This window comes from Xiphophorus maculatus, chromosome 6, assembly GCF_002775205.1.
Source record: "Xiphophorus maculatus strain JP 163 A chromosome 6, X_maculatus-5.0-male, whole genome shotgun sequence".
Classification (NCBI taxonomy): Eukaryota; Metazoa; Chordata; class Actinopteri; order Cyprinodontiformes; family Poeciliidae; genus Xiphophorus; species Xiphophorus maculatus.
The window spans coordinates 3,398,056-3,421,953 of NC_036448.1; the positions used below are offsets into that span (position 1 = coordinate 3,398,056).

At 40.7% G+C, this 23,898-nt stretch overlaps 3 protein-coding genes across 4 annotated transcripts; 1 reads left to right on the forward strand and 2 right to left on the reverse strand.

The window, feature by feature from the left end:
• Positions 1 to 1,482: 1,482 nt before the first annotated feature.
• On the reverse strand, positions 1,483 to 12,697 carry LOC102233142 (UDP-N-acetylglucosamine transporter-like). Of its 2 annotated transcripts, none has more exons than XM_023336173.1 (8): positions 12,455 to 12,697; positions 10,184 to 10,430; positions 9,260 to 9,414; positions 8,637 to 8,759; positions 7,379 to 7,547; positions 5,050 to 5,168; positions 2,283 to 2,416; positions 1,483 to 2,180 (listed from the first exon to the last, which is right to left on the reverse strand). In XM_023336173.1, the coding sequence occupies exons 1-8, from the start codon at positions 12,464 to 12,466 to the stop codon at positions 2,090 to 2,092; spliced, it is 1,050 nt and encodes a 349-aa protein (XP_023191941.1). In that variant the 5' UTR covers positions 12,467 to 12,697; the 3' UTR covers positions 1,483 to 2,089. The 2 variants fall into 2 exon arrangements, with proteins under 2 accessions (XP_023191941.1, XP_023191940.1); XM_023336172.1 differs by lacking the exon at positions 12,455 to 12,697 and adding an exon at positions 11,272 to 12,367.
• A 2,311-nt stretch (positions 12,698 to 15,008) lies between these two features.
• Positions 15,009 to 20,217, forward strand: imp3 (IMP3, U3 small nucleolar ribonucleoprotein). The gene is made up of 7 exons (XM_005802372.2): positions 15,009 to 15,210; positions 16,490 to 16,597; positions 18,258 to 18,332; positions 18,406 to 18,485; positions 18,573 to 18,624; positions 18,724 to 18,796; positions 19,341 to 20,217. The coding sequence occupies exons 1-7, from the start codon at positions 15,074 to 15,076 to the stop codon at positions 19,365 to 19,367; spliced, it is 552 nt and encodes a 183-aa protein (XP_005802429.1). The 5' UTR covers positions 15,009 to 15,073; the 3' UTR covers positions 19,368 to 20,217.
• Positions 20,218 to 20,565: 348 nt separating this feature from the next.
• Positions 20,566 to 23,874, reverse strand: LOC102223038 (vesicle-trafficking protein SEC22b). Its single transcript, XM_005802373.3, has 5 exons — positions 23,739 to 23,874; positions 22,878 to 22,987; positions 22,632 to 22,792; positions 21,190 to 21,336; positions 20,566 to 21,109 (listed from the first exon to the last, which is right to left on the reverse strand). Exons 1-5 carry the CDS (start codon positions 23,811 to 23,813, stop codon positions 20,955 to 20,957), a joined length of 648 nt encoding a protein of 215 aa, XP_005802430.1. The 5' UTR covers positions 23,814 to 23,874; the 3' UTR covers positions 20,566 to 20,954.
• Positions 23,875 to 23,898: the final 24 nt, after the last annotated feature.

Below are 23,898 nucleotides of genomic sequence, written 5' to 3' on the forward strand. Positions count from 1 at the left end.
GCCAACTTAGCATCCTCATTGCTACTTTTAGCAACTTTTCAGACAAATCTGTAACGACCAAAATCGGAATGAGCAGGTCAGGCGTTTTTAAGATCTGTGATCGGCCAGAAAACTGTAACTGGTGCATCCTAGTTATTAAAATATAAGCAAAAAGGGTAACACTTTATTTGACGGGTTGTGAATAACACTGTCATGACACCGTCATAAACATGATATAACACCTGTCATGAACATGAGTAAGTCTTCATGAATATTTATGACTGTTGTCATAAAGTGTCATTCGGTAAATCATGACACTTTTAATACAAAGTTGACATTATTCAAAATGTCTTTATGTTATTAAAGCTAAAATGTAATCAGTAATACTTTTATAACAAATTTATGTCAGATCATGATTTCTTGGTTAATGTCAAGTTGTCATAACAAAGACATTTTGAATAATGACAACTTTGTAGTAAAAGTGTCATGATTTACCGAATCACACTTTGTGACAACAGTCATGAATATTCATGAAGACTTACTCATGTTCATGTCATGTTTATGACGGTGTCATGACAGGCTTATTCACAACCCGTCAAATAAAGTGTTACCGAAAAAAGTTTGTTTTTCACGTGAACGGTCTATAAGCAGGGAAACAGATCAAAATTCTGTGGTCTTTTCAGGCAAAAGAGAATTGGTGATCGGCCATAAAACTGCAATCAATTCACCCCTACTAGAAACATATCACTTTGCGAGGAATCTGGGCAGAAATTGAACTTTTTTTTTTCTGAAAAAGAAACCGAGCAGGAAGAGTGGGTGTTTGTTTGCTTGTTTTTATTTTTTGTTCTTAAAATGCTGTAACTTGATGTTCCACCCCCAGATAACCAGCGGCCGCCCTTTACCAAACATTCTGTTGACGGCCCTGCCACCTTCACCTCCTCCTTGTTTTCCTGGTCATAGTCTGTCCACCGGCTCGTCCTGACAGCTTTCCAAGGTCCTGCCTGCCACTCCACACACGTTGTCACATGACTCATCCTCCATCTGTGCTTCTCTCCAGGTTCACGCCTCACCTTCCTCTCCCACTGCACCTTTTCCGCTCCTCCTCGCCTTTTCTTTCCGTCACCAAACGCACAACGCAGAACACAACGAGTCCGTCGAAAACAGTCAGAGGTCGAACCGGGCACGGTAATTTGGCGTCTCTGCTTTTGTCACAGCAGCTCGGCTTACTCAGCCATCTGTTGCTATAGAGACCGGTTTGGTTTTCCAGAGTGAGGCGCAACTGGAAGGGAAGGGGAAAGAGGAAACAAACATTTTTTTCTAAATATTCATGGATGTGCCTTGCTCCTCTTCTCTTTTGTGAACTCATCGGTGTGAGAGTGGACACAAGAGCACACACACACAGACCCCGTGTACGCTCCTTTGAAGTGAATGAAAAATCAACTAGAAGCATACTTTAACCATAAAAGTCTTTATTTTGCATTTACAGAACAACAGAAGAAAATCTTTTTCAAGTAAATTCCCTAGACGGTGAGCAGCAATGTCAGGGCAGTCATGTTGCTTTCATTACATTTATCTCATCTGGTATGAAAAAAAAAAGAACATCCAGCATGGAGGGGTTTACATCTTGGCGGAGGTAAACCCCTCCTCTTTGCAGCAAGGTTCGTCCTCCTCATCCCGCCACTAGGGGGAGCCTGCGCTCTCCCCATTTGACTCAGATGCTGTCAGATATGACGCTCCGATTTAGGAAGACGCTGTTTCCCCGAGTCACTAAAGTTAAAAAAAATTCATTAAACAAAAACAGCCCACGTTCCCGTGACTGCAGACTAAACTGCTCTGTTTGTTTTCACAGCATCACAGTGTGAACGACCTTATACTGTGTTTTCTGCAAAGAAAATTGGACCCTCCATGATTCCAGCTGAAGTGGCTCCACGGTAACCAGATGCGCTGCTCCTACTCTTCCTGCATCTTAAGCACAGGAGCACCAGAGCGGTGGTTACAGTTCACAGTCCACCGATGCTGGAAAAGGAAGGAGGTGTGGAGAGGTGGAGTGGTGGAGGGCTGCCATCCCATCCCATCCCATCCCATCCATCAGCTCGCTGGAGCTCCCTGACTACACTTTGACGGCGCCGTTGGCGGGCTTGCCGTGGTAGCCGTAAAGAAACGTGGCAGCAATCACCAGCATCGCTCCCAGGAAAAACACCCTGGGGGAGCAGAGAGGCAGAGAGAGAGAGAGAGGAGAGATTTATACGAATCCAATACACAAACGGCGTCTCGCTAGGCTTGTTTTACGTCGCCAAGGTTACCCCGTGGGATGGAAGTCGTTCAGGACGAAATACGAGATGAGGGTGGACACGATGATGGACACGGAGGTGGCGAATCCTTTGAGGATGTTGTCGGCGTACTTAATCACCACGGCGACGACCAGTCCACCCATAGCCTGCAACGCAAAGTTTGAAAGTCTGAAAGTTTTTCATGTGATCCCAACAAACCAGTAAAACCACAACTACTTTCACTTCATAAATAACCCCGAATAGTAATAAAATATTTTTTAGTGATTTGATGTCAAAAACTGGTCCTATAGTAGTAAGAAGAAGTGGAAACATGAATTATTTTTGCTTACTTTGACTTTTCGTTTCATCAGACACTACTGACCATATATTCTGTTGTACGATGTTTTCATGTTTTCTGAACGATTCATTGTTGGAAATAAGAATTTCTTCTCAATCAACCTACCTAGTTAAATAAAGGTGAAATGAAACAAACAAAATAAAAAGTGCAGCAGAAGTATTCACACCCTGTTTGTCCAGTGACAACCATCATTTTTATTTTATTTTATAAGACAGATTCAAATGAAAGGTTGCCAAGTTGTGCAGGAAAAGAAAAATGAAATGAAACTTTAAAAAAAAAGGCAATCTGAAAAGAGCGGCAGTATGTCCAGCCAGGGCCGGCCCAAGGCATAAGCAAACTAAGCAGCCGCTTAGGGCCCCCTCAGTGGAGCTGGGTTTTTTTCATTAGATCAAAAACACACAATTTCACCATGAAGTGATTTTTTACAATAACACATATTTGATAATGTATGTAGAAATCATTATTTTACAGATAAAAAGAAAAGAAAATTGCTCTTGGGGGACCCTGGTGGCCGCTGTAGGTACCCCACTCTTTGCCGGTAACATGAGACGCGGTGCAATGCGCAGAGCGCATCCAAACGTCCAAAGCTCCGGTCAGATGTTAAATAAGCAAAACAATGTCTCAAAAAAGGACTTATCCTTCAGGGAGGAAGAAAAGAAAAAAGCCAAGATAAAGGTTTGTTTTAACGTGTCTTGGTAATGTAAAATATTTGTAAAGCTGCTAGCTTGATAGCGACCTGGAACGGTCCAGTTCAACAGCCAAACATTTATGCTAGGGTCTTTGTGTTTGTGTGAAACTGAGTTTGAACTTTAAATGAGTTGATTCTCATGGTTGGCTCTGAGTATATTTCATGGTGTATTTCTGAGGTATTTTTGTGCTACAAAATGCCGTGTTTGATAACGTTTGATAACAATAATTAAAACTTCTCAATGTTTGACATTGTCTAGCAAAATGTTTTTATGTCAGGCTATATAGCTGCTACATCGATGAGCTGCTCTATGCTGTAGTTGGGGACATGTTGTTTGCTGCTGAGCAAAATCATTTTGTGGCTAAAACAAACATTATTTTTACATCAACTTCTATGTTATGTGAAACTTCTGTTAAAATCATTTGAAGACTCAGAATCAGTCCAGTACTGGAACCGGTCCACATCCTCAGGGGAGAAAGACTCACCTGGTATAAATAAAATTTTTAGCTATTGCAGTAACGCTTAAGAGAAATGTATTTAATCAAAGAATGTCATGAATATGTGTGTAGAGCTGCAACAATTGCAGTTTTCTGGCCGATTCCTGATTACAGATCTTTTAAAAAGCCTGACCAGCTGATTTTGATTTTGGCTGTTATGAATTTTGTTGTCTTGTTGCTAAATATAGCAAGAAAGTCATTGAGTTGGCATCAGTGGGGTGAATATTGTTAACTGTAAACTTGCAGATCTGACCTGGTGGGTCGGTCTGTCAGTCAAATCTCTCACTGCAGAGCAGGAGAGGACAGAGGCTGATTTTTAAACCTTTACTGACGAAGATGAGATTAGGGGATAAGATGGGCTTCACATGTAAGTATCGGCTGATCACGATCCCCCAAAATAAAGAAAATCGGCACCCAGAAATCAACTGGTCAATACATTATATATCGACCAGTTGATGTGTCTGTCTCTGGCAGTGCCGTTTACATAGTGTAAACAGCACTGCCAGTGATGCAATAAGTTTATAGCAGGTGTGTGAATGATCTAATGATCGGACTGCTGATTGCAGCCAGTCCACATTGTTAGCAGAACTAGAGGGCCCCAAAACCAAATTTTGCTTAGGGCCCCATGGAGGCTTGGGCCGGCCCTGTGTCCAGCCCTCCTTATTTTGATACTCTTAAATAATCTCAGTACAAATCCAAATGTGAAGGCCTCAGAGGTTCATTAGTGAATTGATTTGAAATGTAATCAATTACAAATTTATTGATGGAACTTGACTTAATGTCGTGTTTTGATTGTTGATTCTATCTTGCATTGTGTTTCTGTGTTTGATATGATGCCTTGCTGCTGAAATGTGCTATACAAATAAAATTTGATTGATTGATTTGATTGATAGTGAAGTTACAGAACCAAGGGAAGAGAGGGGTTAAGTAAAAAATGAAATGAAAAGCTTTTTATTTTTAAAAGAGCTTTAAAAAACATTCATAATTCTACTTCCTTTGACCATGTGTTGGCCTGAGACAAAATCCTATTAAAATACAGTGGTCTGTGACCGTAACGTGATAAAATGTGAAAATGGCTTGAGGGGTGTGAATACTACCTGCATGGTGCTGTTTATATTTCCTACAAACTATTTAGAATGAAATAAAAGTCAAAGTCGAGTTAAGAACTGTGTTCTTTTTCTTTCAGTTTCAGCCGTTTTTCTTCTGGAAATAAAAAGGTAAAAGCGGAGATACCGAACAGAATCAAAGCGAGCCAACCTGCAGGACAACAACTGTCCAGGTGATGGCGTTGTAGCCCTGAAACATCCCGGACTGTCTCACACTCCGGCCGTCGTACACCATCATTCCTAACAAGCCCAAAAGGAAGCTAAACAAACCTGGAAGGAAAAAAAAACATGACACAAAGGCCGACATCACAGCTGAAGACGCAGAAGAAATACAATGCTAACGACGCTAATGCTAACCAAAATAATGACTCTACCACAAAAAAAAAAAATAGCTTGATTCTCCACAGCAGGAAATTACGGAAGAGGATTAGGGCCACCGAGAAAGAAAAAAACGAAATCTGACCTGAGATTAAAGTCAGACTTTAATCTCAGAATTCTTTTTTTTTTTTTTTGGTGGCCCTAATCCTCTTCCGTAGAAAATATACAAGCAAACTTCCACCTTTTGCTTTAATACATTTTGCCAATACCTTTGTTATTGACTGTAGACTTTGTTAGGTTCAGAATGTTTCACTAAAGAGAAAGAAAGAACTACTGCTCTTCTCACATGTGAGGTTTTAATTATACCCATTATCAGCTGAAAAGGAGAACGTTAGCAACATTAGGAAGCAGTGACTGCGGTCAGGGGAGGCAGGTCATCATGGAAAAATGATATATAATGATAACAATAATTTATATTGCTATTTTCACCCTGTAGTCTGTACTATAAAGTACCTATTTTCATTTAGCTTAACCAATTCTGATTATATTTTCTCCAAAATCGCTGAATTTTCGCATTTTCCCATTCAAATGCCTAGAAGTGAAGCCGGTGATGCAGCAGCGATCTGAGCCTCACCTGGGATTGATCAACCTCTCGCTAACTGCACTGGCTGCCATTCTATGGGAGCAAGTTCCTCCCGAAGTGCAGCGATATATTTATAGTTTTCTCCTCTTACCACAACAATCACATATTAATAATCGCAAAATAAACATTAAGCCTAAAACCATAACACTACATTCTGCTCTTTGTGTGGGAAATATCGGAGTGTTTTTTGTTTTCTTTTGTGGCGTTGTTGTCAGTTGTTATGGCAACGAGTCTGCGCGTAGCTGCGCAGATACAGAGAGCGAGAAAGAAGTGGTTTTGAGTTGCACTTTAACGGCTTTTCCCTTTGCTGTGGAGCACAGCACGAAATTAATAATGTGGACATGTCCAAGTTTGATTGAGTTAACGGAATTATTCTACGGCGGCAGCGCGGCCATGCATGACATGTTAAAGAATAATCTTTTTGTCCTTCCACATGCGCGGAATTTCCTCATGTACACAATAACATGCAGGGGGTCTATATTTGTAAATGTGATTATGATTAAGTCAGTGCCTCACCAGCTCTGAACCTCACCGCACGTCACTGTTGGGAAGGTGAAAGCGACGACAGCTGCTGGGCATGAAAAACCTGTTTCTGTGGCACACCTAACACTGCTACTGACTGCCTGGGGACGTAAGAGGAGCAGCTGAACAAAGGCTTTCTGAGGAAATCTGACCGCAATCTAAAACTGCTACCAATGAAAGCAACTGGAGGGAAACTGGGGCATGCAGAACAACAACCTTTACAGGACTATCAAGAAATAGTGCCTTTAAAGTAATACATAATACTGCACCTTTAAAGGTGCAGTATTATGTTTTATTATGTTTACTAAAGGTAAAATGACTGTTACCTTTAGTAACCTTTAGACTCTGCTCCCAGGTTTAGAAATTTAATACACAAATAAAAATTAATAAAGTAATTTATGTGATATATAGATATGTATATTAAAAAACTGTGTGTGTGTAAATTATTCGAGATGAAGCTGAATTAGGAGAATTAGGAGCATTCAGCTTGAGTTCAGCCTTCACCTTGAAATTGGGCCTCTGTCTCTTTAAAAACTCCTGCTCTTTCTGAAACTCCGCTTTCAGGAAGTCATCACAACATGGCTCCTCTATTAACCCCTTAACAACATTTTTACCCGTGTTTCACCGAGAAGTAGCTCCTATAATGAGCTACTTCCACCAGGTGTCTGGTAATTGCTGCTGGCCAGTCTGAGGGAGCGGAGTGGCGGAGTCACGGGAGAGGAATGCTCTGGGAGGCGGAAGCTCGGAAAATGCGGCTCTGAGGAGGAGCTTCGTCACAAAGGCGGCGCTAGGTCCAACCTGGCGTTTTGCACAGCTGAATGGTTGCCATGGGAGACTAAATGATTTCTCAAACATGCATGAAAAGGGTCAGAGCAACACTCTCGCTATGTTTTTGATGGTATTACAACATGATGTAAAGCTAAAAAAAGAGTCTGTTTTACATAATACTGCCTCTTTGTGGCCAGTCACAACCATGAAGTTAGGTTCAGAATCGTACCCAGCTGTATGTTGCGGACCCACACACTCTGCTTGGTCTCCTTTAGGATCTTCTCGAAGTAAACTCCAGCAAAACCGCTGGACATGCAGGCCGTCAGCACCGCCGCCACTCCAACCACCTGGGAGCCCGCAGTCAGAACCTTCTGCTCTCCCGTAGAGTCGGTGGGCCACTGGGGAGGACGAACACGGGTTAGATCAGGTGATCAGGACACGTTGGGATCAGACTGCTAGAAAATAGGACAGTTTAGTGAAAAGAGACAGTTGAGTGTGCATTGTTGGGACCAGCTGATGTCAACTCATGGTTTTATTTTCCTGTCTTATAGAAAGTACGCCTGGCACAGTACTTCTGTGTGTAGCTGTGTCTATTAAGGCACTGGTGCTGCCGTTAGGTTTGCGTATTCTGCTCTTCTTTTTTTTCCCCTCAGAACATTCAGAAGACTCAGTACTTCATCTGTTTCTTGAACTTTGACATTGGGGGAGCTATTGCTGCCCATAACTTGGGGATGATCTCCTTTTCACTCCCAAAAGAGAGTACCTCTGACAGAGAATGTCTATAGCTCAATTGACCATAAAATTGGAAAATAAATCTTATTAATAGAAGCATGCAATCGCAAAAAAACTCACGTTTTTTGATAACAACATTTTAGCAAAAGAATGAGTTGGCTTTTCTCCCATATCAAAATTGGTGTATTTTGCAAAAACGCGATGGAAAAACTTTTTATTTGTTTGTTGGCGTTGGCCTCCATGGACAAAGCTCAGCTGGCTCCGCCAGAGCTCATTGCACAGTTCATAAAACGTTGAGTTTATTATACAAACGTGTTGAATCCATTATCTGTAAAATCATAGACTACAATTTTCCCAAAACACTTACATAGCCACTCCCAAGTAGGTGGGGCTTGTAGCTCCAACGTCTGAATAAGATACAGACGTCCCCCCTGATTGGCTGATAGATGATGAGCACCGAATTGTGAATATATCTCATGTAACTGTTTACATCCGTCGCTAACATGATTTTTAATGACTTCTTGCGTGAACAAATGTATTCACGTGTAATTTTTATTTTATTTCTTATGCAACGGAAACACTGCAATTGTGAAATTGTGTTTTCTGGACCTCAGGTTGAGGGAGTAAGATGCCAGACTTTGACCGAATTAAATTCTGGACCCATTAGTCTCGCTCACAATGTACAGTGAGAGCACATTGGTTGTGAACGTTCGCCATGGCAACCAACTCAGCAGAATTCAATGGACCTGACTCACCTGCACCAGCGTGACTCCAGCCATGAGGCTCAGCAAGGAGAGCCACTGGTACAGACCCAGCCTCTTTCCCAGCATGGAGACGGAGAACAGAGCCGTAGTGAGGATCTTCAGCTGGTAGGTGACCTGCGTCCATCAAAGATAAACAATATAAATGTACGGGGTTTGTTTTTGTTTTGTTTTTTTTTCCTTTTCAGAGCACTTGTTTTAGTCCTAACAGAATTATTTTGATTTTTTATTACATCGACCTCTTTCTTACATATTTTCAAACCTACTAGCATAATAAAACCAGAGAGGACGCTTCACTCAACCACCTTATCACTGAGTTGCAGGACAGCTATGATCTAGTGACACAGTGCTGCCGATGGCTGTTGCTGCTTTGAACTACAAGCAATTGGAGCTGGCAACATTTACCAGTTCAACTACAGCTCATCTAACTACAGACTAATCTACAGACTAATCTAAACTAAATACCACTGCCATCAGGCATCATAATAAGGCACTTTGAAACCGGAAGGTATTTGCAATTTTCCTGGAAAGAATGCGTCGGAGAGCCGCTGAACTCCCCAACTTCTCCGATAAATGCTAACCCACAGTCAGCCTGACCAATCACATCCATGTGTAACCTGATAGGTGGCTGCATCCAGGTTGGACAGGGCAACATAGAGCAGATTGTTCTGCAGCGTGTAGATCCCTGCAGGCACGGCCAGCTTCATGGTCTCCACGGGCTTCTTCACAATCTCCTCCTTCAGCAGCAGGTTCATCGCACGCAAACTGTATTCTGACAGAAACAAAGAGAGAGTTACTGGGTCCGTCCCATACAGTATAAGTATGATGGCATATTAGGGCCACTGTAGATAGAAATAAAATGGAGGAGTAAATGTCGGCCAAAAACACTTTTGGAATTTTAATATTAACGTCAGAATTTTTTTGTAAAAAAATTTTTAAAAGCATAAAATTTTCAAAAGTTGAAAATTTGCTAGAAAGAAAAACTCAGAAATTCTAAGATTAATCTCAGAATTTTTTTTTAGAAAAAAAACTTGGACATGTCTGAGTTTAAAAAGTTTAAAATTTGCTGGAAAAGCAAAGATATCTTGAGATTAGGCTCAGAATTGTTCTAGAGAAAAAAGGAGCTTTCTAGAAACATGGACATTTCAGAGTTTCAAAAGTTGAAAATTTGCTCCAAAAAACTCAGAAATATTTAGATTTATATTAGCAAGGTTTGGAAAAATTAATAAACAAGGACATTTCTGAGTTTGAAAAGTTGAAAATTTGCTAGAAAAAAGTTACATTTTGAGATGAATCTCTGCCATGTTGAAGACAATGACATTTTTGCAAACTTGATATCTGAATTTGAAAGGTCAAACATTTTCAACTTTTGAAGCTCTGAAATTTCCAAATTTTTTTCTAAAAAATTCAGAGATTTTTGGGTGGAATTTTCTCCTCCTTTTCTTTCTATCTCTTAATGGTCATAGTAAGCCGTCGTAGATGAGGGACAGGGGAGCATTTGTGTACTGCTGCATGAGCCGTAGGAGGAAAAACCCACTCACTGTTTTCCATGAAGACAATGAAGGTACATGTAAAGATTTTAAGGACCTCAGCAGCCACTACAGCAGAGGAGGCCAGGTAGCGGGGGCCGTCCTCCTTTTGGGTCCGGGAATAGCGCATGGTGAGAACCAGTGATGTGGTCTGCAGCACTAGGACCCCCAGGGACAGATACTTTAACCGTGAGGGGTGGGGTGTGGACGAAACCATCGTGGAGGACTCTTTGTCCGAGCTCTCAGCTGGAAGTAGAGCCTTTAGGATGTTCAAAAACCAAAGTAAGATTATTTCAGCAAAAACAAATGCCTAGGCTAAGCTAATATTGCCATCTGATGAAATATGACATCTGTTTGTGTGCAAAAACCTGTTTTAAAGGGGCAGTATTACGTATTTCCAGGCACATTGTGCTATTGTGTAGCACAATCAACTACCTGTTACCTTCAGTTGTTTTAAGAATTCTACATACATATCAAATATAACTTGAAAGAGATTTGACTGTGTAATTCAATGGCTTAAAATTGGGTCTCTGTCTCTTTAAATACTCCAGCGCTTTCTGAAACACCACCTTCAAGAAGCCATCACAACATGGCTCCTCTGTTAATCCTTTAACAACGTTTTTTTTGTTTTTTTAACCAGCATTTTACTGATATGTAGCTGATATAATGAGCTCAGCAGATGTGTGCAGTTCCACCAGGTGTTTGCTAATTGCTGCTGGCTAGTCTGAAGGAGCCGATGAGAAGCTTCATCTCCAAGGTGGAGCTAGGTCCAGCCAGGCGTTTTGCACAGCTGAACAGTTGCCACGGGAGATTAAAGGATTTCTCAAACATGCATGAAAAAAATCAAAGCAACACTCCATTTATGTTTTGATAAAGGAATAATATAACATCAAATAAAGCTAAAAAAATACATTTTTCATCACACTGTTCCTTTGAATACAAGGCCCCACAAGTTCAATCACAGTAGCTCATGCTACGTCAGGTAGCAACACACGTACATTTGTTGGCAAACTCTGGACAACTGCACAAACAGATACAGTAATGATCGTGTCTCACACTGGAGACACAACGGTGAAGTTAGAGAGTAAAAATGTATTTACCAGCTTCATATCTGCTACATCCTGGATGTCTAAGGACAAATATTCTTCACTCTTCGGCGTCATATTTCCTGAAACTCCTCAATGGTTTTAGCTGAACTTCCTCCTTCCCTCGTCTTCTCATTGTTGTGACCCCAGAGGTAAAACTTCCCCATGCACAGAGGGGCAGAGGAAGGCGACAGAGGCAGACCATCCACACCAAACCTGAGCAGGAACCTCACTTCTAACGACAAGGAGTGTCCAACGGTGCTCTGCTGGTGGTGGGAGGAGCAGCGGTATGCCTCCTCTCTGAGGTTACTACCTCGCTCAAACTCTCGTCACTGCTACCGTATACTTTCACTCCTACAGACTTCTCAAACAGAACTGACTTCCTGCTTTCCTCTAAAGACTCTAAAAGACAAAGTCCACTCATCTGCTTTCTGAAATTGCTGGGTAATATTTTGCCGTTTCGGGTTTACGCTAAAAGGAGGATGTAAAACACATCAGGCGGAGCAAAGCCGTTCTCCACAAACAGGAGGTGGGGGGCGTGTTCAACACACCAGCACACTGACGCTCTTATGTGTCAGCCGTGCAAAGCAGAGGGGAGCACGGCGGCACAGTCTCCCTCTGTATGACTCTGCCTGAGCGTGTGTGAGTGTGCGTATCCCTCCTCAAATCTAACACACCGGCTACAGTCTTTCGGAGAATGTTTCAGACACACCCTCGGCGTTCGCTGCAGTCTCACTTCATAGAAATGGAGTTCGTGGAAGGAGAACTGGGTCACAAACTGGAATAAACCAGGGTGGAAGGTTAGGCTTCAACACAGAATGCTGCACTGTGTATTTCTCGACAACTTGGATCGGACTCTCTTTCAAGATCGCCCTATCCTTGACTTGCACCACCACACCTTGTGTTGGTGCAAGTCTTCTTTCTCTTGAATGCATTACAGGTAAACTTGTAGCACATTGTAAGACGCTCTAAATGTAACCCAAACCAATGGGTTTTATTCAATTTCAGCCACATGAAAACTCTATCCGCCCATCTGGAGAAACATCCATCCATCCAGTAGGTCGTTGGACGTCGCGCTGCCAGTGACAAGCGGCCGACAGTTCTTCAAAAAGAACTGTCGGCCGCAGATAACGCAGCAAGCAGCAACAAGAACATTCTGGAAAACCTGACAAAAATGCAAAAAATGTCCCGTACTAACCTGTGTGGACATATTCCGCGTCTGTGTTCACACACTCCGTACAAGCCTCAGCTGACACCACCGTCTCCCTCAGAGCCCAAAGCCGACTGAGCAGGTTGGATGACGACAACCCATCAGCACAAAATACCACAAAATACCTGACTGAAACGCCCTCTGAAACTGGTTCTGAAATGTCTATAGGTAGTAAGAAAAACATACTCAGCAGCTTGCTAAATTACAATAAACAGATCTGTGGATCTGTCTATTGTATCAGTGACGCAAAACAGAGCTAAACGATAAAGAGGAAGGAAATGAAACATGGTTTTTACACAAGCTTACTCAGACTGGATGGAGACCAAGTATTTCCAAATCTTGAAACAGATTCTCAACTAAATATAAGCCTGGACTTGGACTAGGCCTCTCTAATTAATGAATTAGCTTTGACATAAACCATGGCGTTATAGCAGTGCTCCCAGTCTCAGGTCTTTTATTGCCATCCATCCATTTTCTGTTCACCCTTGTCCATATTGGGGTCGGCAGGGGTGCTGGTGCCCATCTCCAGCTAATGTTCTGGATGAGACGCGGGGTTCACCCTGGACAGATTGCCAGTCTGTCACAGGTCTTTTATTGCCTCTAACAGATTTTCTTTCATAATTGCTAGTTTTAGCTCCTTCCATCAGCCCTCCAAGTTTCTTTTTTTTTCCTGCTGAAGAAAAGCATCCACCTTGGAGTTACGTTTCACAGAAAAATGAACCGTAAATAGTCGGTGGCCCGCTGTATTAGGCTAAGACTGTTTAAACGGCCAAACATCTTCTTCTGTTTATTTAGACCTACATTGGTCAGTTCATAAAAATCTTTTTTTTTAAATCTAGATTTGAAATTCATTTGCATTTCAGACATTTTGAAAGCATATGTAAAGTTAGACTCAGCCTTTGTAAACATAACACGCAAACTAATATGTTACTACGAGAGTTCTCGTAGTAACATATTAGTTTGCTTCTGCCTTTGACTGCCAGACAGGTCGCTCTGTAAAAGATGAATCAAGAAATGATCAAACTTCCCTTTGCGGTGTGATAAATGAATTAGAGCTCTTGTTTTGGGGGCAGCAACCGGAGTTGACTTAACCAAACAACTTTACATTTCCTCATCGGGATGCGGATCTGCTCGTGCCAGACAGGGAGTTCCCTTCCGCTGGGACGCACGTGCGTTTAAGAGCCTGTTGTGTTGTTGCGTCAGAGTTGCGACACAAGTTTTGAATCTAGTTATTGATTCAAACAAGCAGAGACAGTAACGTAATAACACACACAAAAAAAAGTGTAATAAAAAGGGTTGAGAGTCTGGAGACGTTTCCCCCTCCGTGCTGTGAGAGAAGCCCTTCAACCAGAAACTTACCCCGGGGGACAGCTGCTCATCCACGGCCGTGGATGGATTGATTCATTCGCTGCTGCTGCTGCTGCTGCTTCTCCAGCTTTAAACGCTCCCAGTCAGGGAGACGCTCCATGTAGAAATCCGCAGAGCAGTTCGCTCCTCCTCTGCAACTCAGTGACTTTAGGCATGAGATGAATTCAGCCTTTAGTCGTGCAGATTTGAGACCCATGTTGACCAACCTTCTGCCCATGCACAGGGGGCCACCAGGGGGCCAATTTTAAACCAGCTGGATTCAAATTAGTTCCATAAAACGCCAAAAAAAAAAAAAAAAAAAAAAAAAAAAAAAAAAAATCCGGTTTGATTGCCTTTTGTTTTCTGCTTAACAATCGCAAAATGTTACACTAAAATGGCAAGGCAAGTATATTTGTATAACACATTTTCACCAACAAGGCAATTCAAAGTGCTTTGGATAAAATGAACAAAAAAGTTAGATTTTTTATGGTAGCGTCATTTCGTAGATGCCTAATCAAATCATTAAATGTCAAAACAACCGATAAAGAACTGTTTCAATTTAAGGTTAAAAGGGTAATATAAAACTTATATAAATTTGTCAGCAATTTATAAAATAAACAGTTTAATAATAAAATTTGTATATTATTTTAAATCAAAACTGTACAATTTATTCAGGTCATTATTGATTTATCTTCATAGGCCATCATGAAATAACTTAAGTCATCATCAGGGTGATCCTGCCAAACAACAATAGTAAGATAAATAAATGAATAATTAATACATGAATAATTTAATAAATGCTAAAAAAAAATACGCATATAGCTTTATAATAAATTCACAAGCTGATTAATGTTTTCATTTAATCATTTTTTGATATATTTTAAAAAAATTAAACATTTAGATGAACACAGACGTAAGCATTTATTCCAACTTTTGATTGTCTAAATGCTTCAATAATTTCTAAAATACATCACATATATAATAATCTATGTATTTATTAAAATTCTGACGTTTGGATAAATGCTGTTTATTGTATAACGAAACAAAAGTGAGGCTTGCGCTTTAATAGCAGGATATTTCCGGAGGGTGTGATCCGACGGAGCGCGTCGTGTCGAAATTAGTCACGTCTAACCCTCGCTAGGTGGTGCTGTGGCGGGAGATTCGGTCCTCAAATCTCTCCGCAGGTTCCGAAGAAGAAGAAGAGCACGTGTTTCCGGTTTTCCTCGGAGAGAAGTGTTTGTGAGGTAACAGAGAATTAAAATGGTGCGTAAATTAAAATATCACGAGCAGAAGCTGTTGAAGAAGGTAGACTTCATCAACTGGGAGGTGGACAACAACCTGCACGAGGTGAAGGTGTTACGGAAGTATCACATCGAGAAGCGCGAGGACTATACAAAGTGAGTCAAATCTGTGATGAGATGTTTGGGGTTTGACTGGACGTTCAGATGGGTCAGACGAGACGGAGGATGGAAAAGGGCCGAAAAAGTTCAAGTGTGGAAAAACGAGTTATACACGAAGACGGAAGCAAACGAAAACCAAAGTTGCTATTTATAAGTCTGCTCGTTAGCCAAAATAAAAAAAAAACACCCCCTAATTTGCATGCGAGTTAAATTTACTAAACAGATGGAATATTATCGAGAAATTCAGAAAATCACAAAGTAAAAGTAGTTTTCCAGGTTGAATACACTATATATAACCTTCCAATTAGGTTCAAGTTTTACCACAGTGCAGTAAAATTCAATTTAAACGATTAACATTGCAGACTTTCTTTATAGTGGAAATGCATGCGGCGACAGCGGAAAGAAATGTTTCAGTTTTAACAAGAACAAACCAACTTGGGGGTTATAAACACAGAGGCACAAAATCCACAGGAAGACTTTCAGGGTAAATAACGTTGACACAATTAATGGCAGCAGCAACTGTTATCATCGGGGATAAAAGCTCAACTAAAAGAGATAAACTACAAATCCGTCCTGCAACTAGTTAGTCAGTGGCAGCAGTATCTTCTTTTTCAACTTAAACAGCAAAAAGACAGGGGCGAGTGTATCATCTGCTGAGAGAGAGAACATGTTGACAGAAATTGTTCGAGATATGTCATCCTCCTGGAAAATGTCACAAAGCAGAGAAAACATAAAGATAATGGCATCCATAACTGATGATGACGGATAACTGGAGAGTAGCAGGAGAAAGTAGCAGAGTGAGAAGTGGTCAAAATGTCCAAGCTAAGTGCTAACATGCTCTACAGAGACGGAAACAAGTTACAGTTTGTGATCTTTAAAGCATCAGCACTATATGAGAAACCACCGGACACAGTGGTTTCAGGGTTCTTCTCAGCCTTAGACTGGGTCAAGTGTCTTAACATGTGAAACATTTATTGAGTTTTTGAAACCACAAACTTTTCAATGTCGTTTTTTACTTTGCTGTCTTCATTATAATACGTGTTTACCAATGAGAGTATTTTAAATGTTCAACTAGAGCTAATGGGCATTGTCCAGATTCCCAAAAAGCAGAATCAAATCAGACTCGCTAAGTCTATAGCTCATCATGATATAGGACTTTAAGGTGTTACTAAGGTGTAATGTGTGTGTTCCATCTGAATTAGGTGTGTTAGAACAGCATATAGGGAGGAAATGGTTGGTTTTATTGTAGGTTGTGTCTTTTTTTTTAATCTTTCAGGTACAACAAGCTGAGTCGGAACATCAGGGATCTGGCGCAGAAGATCAGAGACCTGGATGAGAAGGATGGCTTCAGAGCTCAGAGCACACACCGCTTCCTGGAAAAGCTGTGAGTCGCCAGAGGCCGTTGGGTCGGTTTGGGTCGGAACCGAGACAGCCCAAAAACAGAACCAGTAAAAAGTCACAAACGACTCCAAAATAAAGGACATTTACCAGCGAATGTAACAAAAGCACAAAGAACTAAAAGATGTTTTCATTTGTAATCACATTAATGTAGATATATTTATACATGTACAGTTGAAATCAGATGTTTACATATAAAGAGAGAGATCTTTTTTCCTGACCATCCTGACAAGAAGTGAGACTAAATCTTTCCTGTTTCAGGGGAATTAGAATTACGAAAATGATCTCTAGTTGCTATATATAATTTATGTCATTTGGAAAACCCTTTTTGACCCATATTCTGATCACTTTAATTTCAGCTTAATAAAAGTTCAGGTCTGTGTACCCGAGTGCTTTGGATAACCTTAATCAGTAACGGCTTCTTCGTTCCTGAACGGCATTACAGCTCAGGTCTGGTTTTGTTGTTGACGATGAAACTTTCTTACAGAATCTTAACAAAGTCTTTTGCTCTTACTTTGGGGTTTAACACATTTCTCAACAGGATTGTTTCTGGGACACAGAACCCGTTTACTTCCTGACGGCTGGACGTTAACCGAATTTACGTCTGGATTTTAGGTTTCAGGTGTCTGGGAATTGTGAAAAACAGAAAAAACTTTAGTCCGAGTCAGTAATGGTGAGGAAAACGTGTTTTATTTTTTATGCAGTGTTTGTAAATATCTGGTTTCAGATTTAATAGTTCCTCATTACAGGTAAAATAATGTCTTAATGATTTTGCTGTAAAATAGGTATTTCTTTTTGACGTCAAGGGAAGTCCCTCGTTATTTTAAGACACATGGTACGATGACTGTCAGCGTCACTTTGATCTACGGATGCAGCCATTGCAGTTTTCTGCCCGATTCCTGATCTTTGCAAAGCTAACCTGCTGATTAGGCATTTTGTCTGACACCTACTTTTTATTTTTTATTTTTATCTAAAAGTTGCTAAATATAACAACAAAGTTGTTAAGTTGGCAGCAGTGGGGCCAATATTAGCTGCGTTTCCATTACAAATGTGTGCAAAATTTTGTCGCTAATTTAAAACCCCCTACAATTAATCAATTACTGTGTTTCCATGAAATGAAAATTGCAATTAAAATCACACTTTAATAAGCTCACTCAGTAAGTTAGTAACTTACTTCCTGTCATTTCTGCTAGTAGTAACATCTGGTCATTGATCATGTGACTTGTGTGAAGTGAAAGTGTTTCCATTGCAGTTTTGGAAAATAAACTGCTTTCGATATGGACTAAAAAAAACCCACCTCAGTAACAACAGTTTTATCAAAAATAAGTTTTTTTTGTTATTTGTTTTCCCCCAAAATTGACGTGTTTCCATTAAGCAAATTTATTTTTGGACGTGTCAAATTGCGGATTTTTATGGTCGGTGGAAATGCAGCTAATGTTAAGCAGAAGGAAACGGTGTGGAAGAAAATACGATCGGTTTCACATGTCGGCCAATCGCCCAAAATTAAGGAAATCGTGGCTGATTGATCGGAGCACCCCTACTTTGATCACATCTGTTGTTGCCCTCTGACCTTTCCACATGAAGCCTCAGTGGATTGTGACTCGTGCTAACCTGATGCGACACTGTCTGCTCCTCTGGTTGATCAGGTACAGCATCGGCCTGATCCCCACCAGACAGAACCTGTCGCTGACAGAGAAGGTCACGGCCTCGTCCTTCTGCAGGTAAAATCTCCACAAACACAAACCGACGCAGCGTTGCAGCTCCGTTTTATCCTGCCTGCTCGTTCACCTGCAGGAGGCGACTGCCCAGCATCATGCTGAACCTCCGCATGGCTCAGAACCTGAAGACGGCCATTACGTTCATCCAACAAGGACGTATCCTTCAGTCCGTGTGTCCGTCTGGTGTTTGTTATTCCAGAGAGAACGCAGGTCGATTGGTAGTTTTCCTAAACACGCTGACAGATGTTCGTGTCGGCCCGGACATCGTCACAGATCCAGCTTTTCTCGTCACAAGGTCGGTCTTCGGCTTGGTTTATAACGTCTGACATCCCCCACAATATGTTTTTGTGTATAAAAATCAGCAGCACTGTCTGAAATTATGTCTTTGTTTTAGAAATATGGAAGATTTTGTCACCTGGGTGGACTCGTCGAAGATCAAGCAGCACGTCCTGAATTATAATGACGAGGTGAGACTTTCATTCAGTCATCCATGAATGAATGGAGGAGCTGTGTTCTATAGCTGTGTTTCCACTGACCATAACATTCGCTTAATGGAAACACGGCAATTCCGAAAAAACATGTTTTTCTATAAAAATGTTTCTACGCTAAGATGAGGTGGTTTTTTGGCCGTATTGAAATAGATGTATTTTTGCCATGGAGACTCTCTTTTCTTTTTTTACATCGCACAAGTTACATGATCAGCAACCAGATGTTACCAACCAGATGTGGAAACGACAAAGAAGACGACAGGAAGTAGTTGTAGGATGATGGCGAGGCCTGATTTCTCAATGACAAACTTTTTCACATGTGATTTTTAATTGAATTTCTGGTTTCATTGAAACATTACAATTGGGAAATTGTGTTTTCTCGATATTAGCAGGATATCGACGAACATTTGCGCACATTTGTTACGGAAACGCAGCTTCGAGAGCCTCGGTTATCGAGTTATGAAAATCTCTGTCATGTTGTCTTAATGTAGGATCACGACTTTCATTAATGTTTCTGTTGCAGAGAGACGACTTTGATCTGATAGCGTGAGTGGGAATGAACTGTGCTGCGAAGACAACAGAAGAGGAGGAATGCTTTAAATTCCAACAGCACAGACTTACGGACTTCTGGGAAAACGTTCACTGTAGAGTCCTTCTGGATACGAAGGATGAATGCTGCCACATTCAGCATGAAGCGGTCTTTCAATGTAAAACTCCTGAGTCCTGGCTTTAACATTAGGACCAGTGAATGGGCCCTGATTTCCTTTAATTTGGGTGATCGGCCGATACTTACAGAGCACCTGAATAATAAAAAAAAATTATTATATCGGCCAAAATCTGAATCGGCAGATCAGGTTGACCTTATGGACCCATTGACACACATGTAAGTGTCTTTCCTTGTGTTAGTTAAGGGGTGAAAGATCTGTGATCAGCCAGAAATCCTCAATCGGTGAAGCCCTGTTTAAAATACCTCAGGATAATAATTTAATTCCAGAACTTTTTTTTTGGAAATATTAAAAAAAAATTCTGATCCTTTTAGCTCATTTCTTTGCTTCGAATCACACTATTCTAACCCGTTTCTCACCTCATGGTAAAAATCCAGGTCCTTTATTTTGGTTGTGTTTTTATTGCTTGTTCATAACAATTCAAAAATGCACAATAAAGGCATCAGTAAATAAATGTATTTTCTGAAAGATGCTGATTCAATAGTAAACTTTCTGACAGGAACCTTGTGAACGTGACCAACCAGGAACTGAACCGGGTCTGATTTTCACAGTAAGAAAAAGAATAATGTTTAGGTATTGAAGTCAGTAACAGTGGCTGGTTTCCAAATGAAAGTTACTGTTCAGGTTTGATTTGATGTAGTTTTCAAGTTGTTTAATTAAATCTAATTAAATTTTGTCCCTTAACTTATTGCACAAAAAAAAACCCACTTGTAAGAAAGTAAAGTACAATTTCTGAACACGCAGTTAGGAGGCCATTGTAAACTACATTAAGTATTTCATTAGTATCTCTAGATAAACTAAGAAGTTATTAGAAATATTATTCTAGTAATTCAGGTTAAAAAAGGTGAAACCTAAATGTGTTATGGATTCACTTCACTGTGAAATGTTTCAAGTATTTGGATTCATTTTGATGTTTGACTGAAATGGAATTACAACCCAAACTTCACAAGTCGTGAACCTGGTTTTGTATTTTGAGCATTTTGTACTTTTTTTTTTTTTACTGCTTTAGAATATACATGCTTTCTATGATAAACAGTTAAACCCAGAGATGTTCATGATGTCACCATACATGATAGTTTGCTAAATCTTTAATTTTTTTCAAAACAATACAAATTAACCAGAGTGTTTTCCTCACAGTGTCAACATATTATCTGGAAGCTGCTTCTTCTTCTTCTTCTGTTGTGTAACTCAGAGAAGCTCCGCCTCCAATGTGCAAACATCTGCCTCTGTAAACAACCACAACGGCCCTCTGTAGAATATTTGACTCCGTACAAAAGAAAAGTCCAACTAAACACCGACAGCTCTGCTTTCACAGGATACAAAACCTAAAGCTACAGCAGAGAAGAAAGGTCTTCCTCCACCACACAAAGAGGGAAAACTTTCCCCCCCTTTTCAGAGTCTTTGTTTAATCTTCAAAGCCACCAAAAGCGCACATAGATGATGAGCGTCACGAAGACCAAAACCACGGCAGCGACTTTAGCGTAGGTGGAGCGGGTGTTGAGGAACCTGGCGTCGCTGCGGTACTTCTCGGCCTGGCTGCGCAGGTTGCTGGCCTTGGTGTCCAAAGCTGATGAAGAAAGCAGATTTGGGGTTAACTGGAGTCGGACAGCTGGTCAACGGGTTGGGGTTTTACTCCAAACTGGTTACCAGAAAGAGCTTCTCCTCTCTGCAGGACTTCCTCGATATTTGCCACCATAATTCTCTGGACGTCCTGCAGCTCCGTGCTGACGCTGCTCAGGTTCCTCCGAGCCCTGCTGTCAACGTAAGACTTCTTTGTTTTCTGGATGTACGTATCTAGAATATTAAAAAAAAAAGTTACTTTTTCCTCCTGCTCTTTTACATATGTGTCCTAAAATGGACCTAAAACACATTTAATTCTTCAATTTCAGAAAACACTCCGACGATAAAGATTAGATTTTAATCAGATATTGTGAATATTCCGTTCCTTCAGATGTTTAGCATAAATGCTAATCTATTGTTTGTTTGCATTTTTTAAATGTAGTTACAATTTTTTGTACAAAAAGAAGACTAAAGTAGACTATCAATTGCTAAATTTAGGAAGCGTTCTTTGTGGTTCTAGCATCCTAATATTGGGGACACACAATGTATCAGCATTAACATCTTCGACGACTCGATAAATAAAACTATAACAACGAATGTTTATTTCTATCTTGTTTCCATTTGTATTTCAGGAGGGGGTTGGTTTTTGTTTGGTCATATGACATTAACTGCGTTTCCGTTAACTACATAACTGCACATTTTCATGTTTTGACAATAAATTTGCGTAATAGAAACACTCCAATTTCGAAAAACAATTGTTACATTTTGGCGCTAGAATGAGGTGGGTGTTTTGGTCATATCAGAATTGGATTATCTCGCAAAACTGCAATGGAAAAAAACATCGTTTGTATCGCACAAGTCACACGATCAACAACCAGACGTTACCACCGACAAAAACCATGAAGAAGACGACAGGAAGTAGTTGGAGGATGATGGCATGGCGTGATATTTTTAATGACTCATTGTGTGAACAAACTGATTCACCTGTGATTTTCAAACCGTTTCTGATTTAATGGAAACACTGCAATTCGACATTATACTTTTTCCACATTAAATTTTTTTTATTAAATTGATAGAGATTCAGAATAAAATTGTGTGTTAACCGAAGCGGAGAGTGGTGTGGTCGCTTTTTCACTGTGTCGAAATGGTAGCAAAATCTATGTATTATATATTATATCAGCAAATCGATATCAGTCCAAACTTTCATAGTACTCAATCTGGCACAGATAAATTGCTGCTGTCTTTGCTCTGAAGAAAGAACAGCTTTAGTCCAGAGCTGGAGCTCATGGAAACCAGCAACCAATCAAAATGTTGCGAGTCACAACATCTCAAACTCATGTTAACTCCATTTTTGAAAGGTGCGCAGATACAAAATGAAATCAAACATCTACTGGCTGAGACGACGAAGCTCCTAGTTAGTGAACAAACCAAACTGGTTTTTTAAAGAACCTGTTAAGAACTTGCTGAAGCACCAGCTGGGGTTTAGCACTGGAACCGTTCTAATGGGGAAAACCCACAGAGAACCTTACCAAACTCTATGAAGGAGTATGGCCTCGTCACTGCAGGGACTCTCTTTCCGTACTGCTCACAGAATTCATTGTGGAGGTCCTCTAGGTACCCAAAAGCCATCTTTTTGGGGAAAGAGGCATCACAGAGACACAGGCAGCAAACACCCTGGGATATGAAGTAACTGGCGGCGGGGGGAAGAAAATGTCAAACCTATAAATAATCGAAAGGCCTTCGATTCCAGGTTGAATCTACAAATCTTAACTGACCAGAAGTTCATGTTCCCAGCCTCCAGCATGCAGCGGTCCGGGCTCTGAGCGTCGAGTTTCCGGAGCAGCTGCTTGGCCTGACTCTGGTAGTGCTGGAGGTCTCTTCCTGACTGACAGAAAACAGTCAAAGCACATCCATGTTTGTTTGCTGTAGAACCAGACAGTCAGTGAAAACAGCCTCTAATGGCGCAGGTTGTTTAAAACCTGCGCCATTGAGTTCTCCATGAGTTCTGACACATTAAACTTGAACTCTTGAGTTATCTAAGATTGAATAGAAATATCTTTTTCTGTCACAGTGGGGAAATTCAGGTTCAACAGAGGCTAAGTGACAGGACATCGACTCATGTAGGCTCACACTAAGATAAAAGTATTAAAATATATATAAAAAACTAAATTGTAAACTGTACCATGAGGTAAATAGCTAAAAACAAACATGAAATATTCTGCCTTTATCAAAAATAGTCAAATATCAAATAACACAGCTAACCCTTCCCCCACTTCCATAACACATACACACACAAGATAGCAATAACATTGGTTATCAATATCAGATCAATACTTGTGTGGCAAAAAAAGAAAAAAGACTAACGTCAGCCGATACCGTTAATGCCGATCTACCGTGCACATTTAAAACATTTTTAAAAATTTAAGCAGGCTCGGTGTGAGCTTGAAAGGCTGAAACCATGAGGTGGCAGTGCTCTGTTTTACACCAAGTTCAGATGTTAAATCTTTCAGCAAAACAAAGAATACACTACAGCCATGAGTTAGTTCTAATTTGTTTTTCTTCCCTTCATTTAACCAACTTTTGAATGAAGCTCAGTGTGCAGCTATTGGAGCCCAGTTTAGCCGCCTCTTTCAAACCTGTTCATCTTCCTGGATGGACGCAGCCAGCGGCAGACCGTCCGCCAGCCGAGCGATTACCGTCAGGAAGATCATGCCGACAGACGTGGGCGCTCCGCGGCTGCTCGATCAGCCAAGACACAGAACAAACCTCTCCCTGCTGTTTACTGCGACGGAGCAC

Coding starts and splice junctions, on each gene's coding strand:
- LOC102233142 (XM_023336172.1), bottom strand. CDS start 11,334: ATGACGCCGAAGAGTGAAGAATATTTGTCCTTAGACATCCAGGATGTA. Junction 10,431..11,271: donor ATGTAGCAGATATGAAGCTG/GTAAATACATTT, acceptor AACATCCTAAAG/GCTCTACTTCCAGCTGAGAG. Junction 9,415..10,183: donor CATTGTCTTCATGGAAAACA/GTGAGTGGGTTT, acceptor TGTTTCTGTCAG/AATACAGTTTGCGTGCGATG.
- imp3 (XM_005802372.2), top strand. CDS start 15,074: ATGGTGCGTAAATTAAAATATCACGAGCAGAAGCTGTTGAAGAAGGTA. Junction 15,211..16,489: donor AAGCGCGAGGACTATACAAA/GTGAGTCAAATC, acceptor TTAATCTTTCAG/GTACAACAAGCTGAGTCGGA. Junction 18,333..18,405: donor ACGGCCTCGTCCTTCTGCAG/GTAAAATCTCCA, acceptor GTTCACCTGCAG/GAGGCGACTGCCCAGCATCA.
- LOC102223038 (XM_005802373.3), bottom strand. CDS start 23,813: ATGATCTTCCTGACGGTAATCGCTCGGCTGGCGGACGGTCTGCCGCTG. Junction 21,337..22,631: donor ATACTCCTTCATAGAGTTTG/GTAAGGTTCTCT, acceptor TTAATATTCTAG/ATACGTACATCCAGAAAACA. Junction 21,110..21,189: donor GAGAGGAGAAGCTCTTTCTG/GTAACCAGTTTG, acceptor TTTCTTCATCAG/CTTTGGACACCAAGGCCAGC.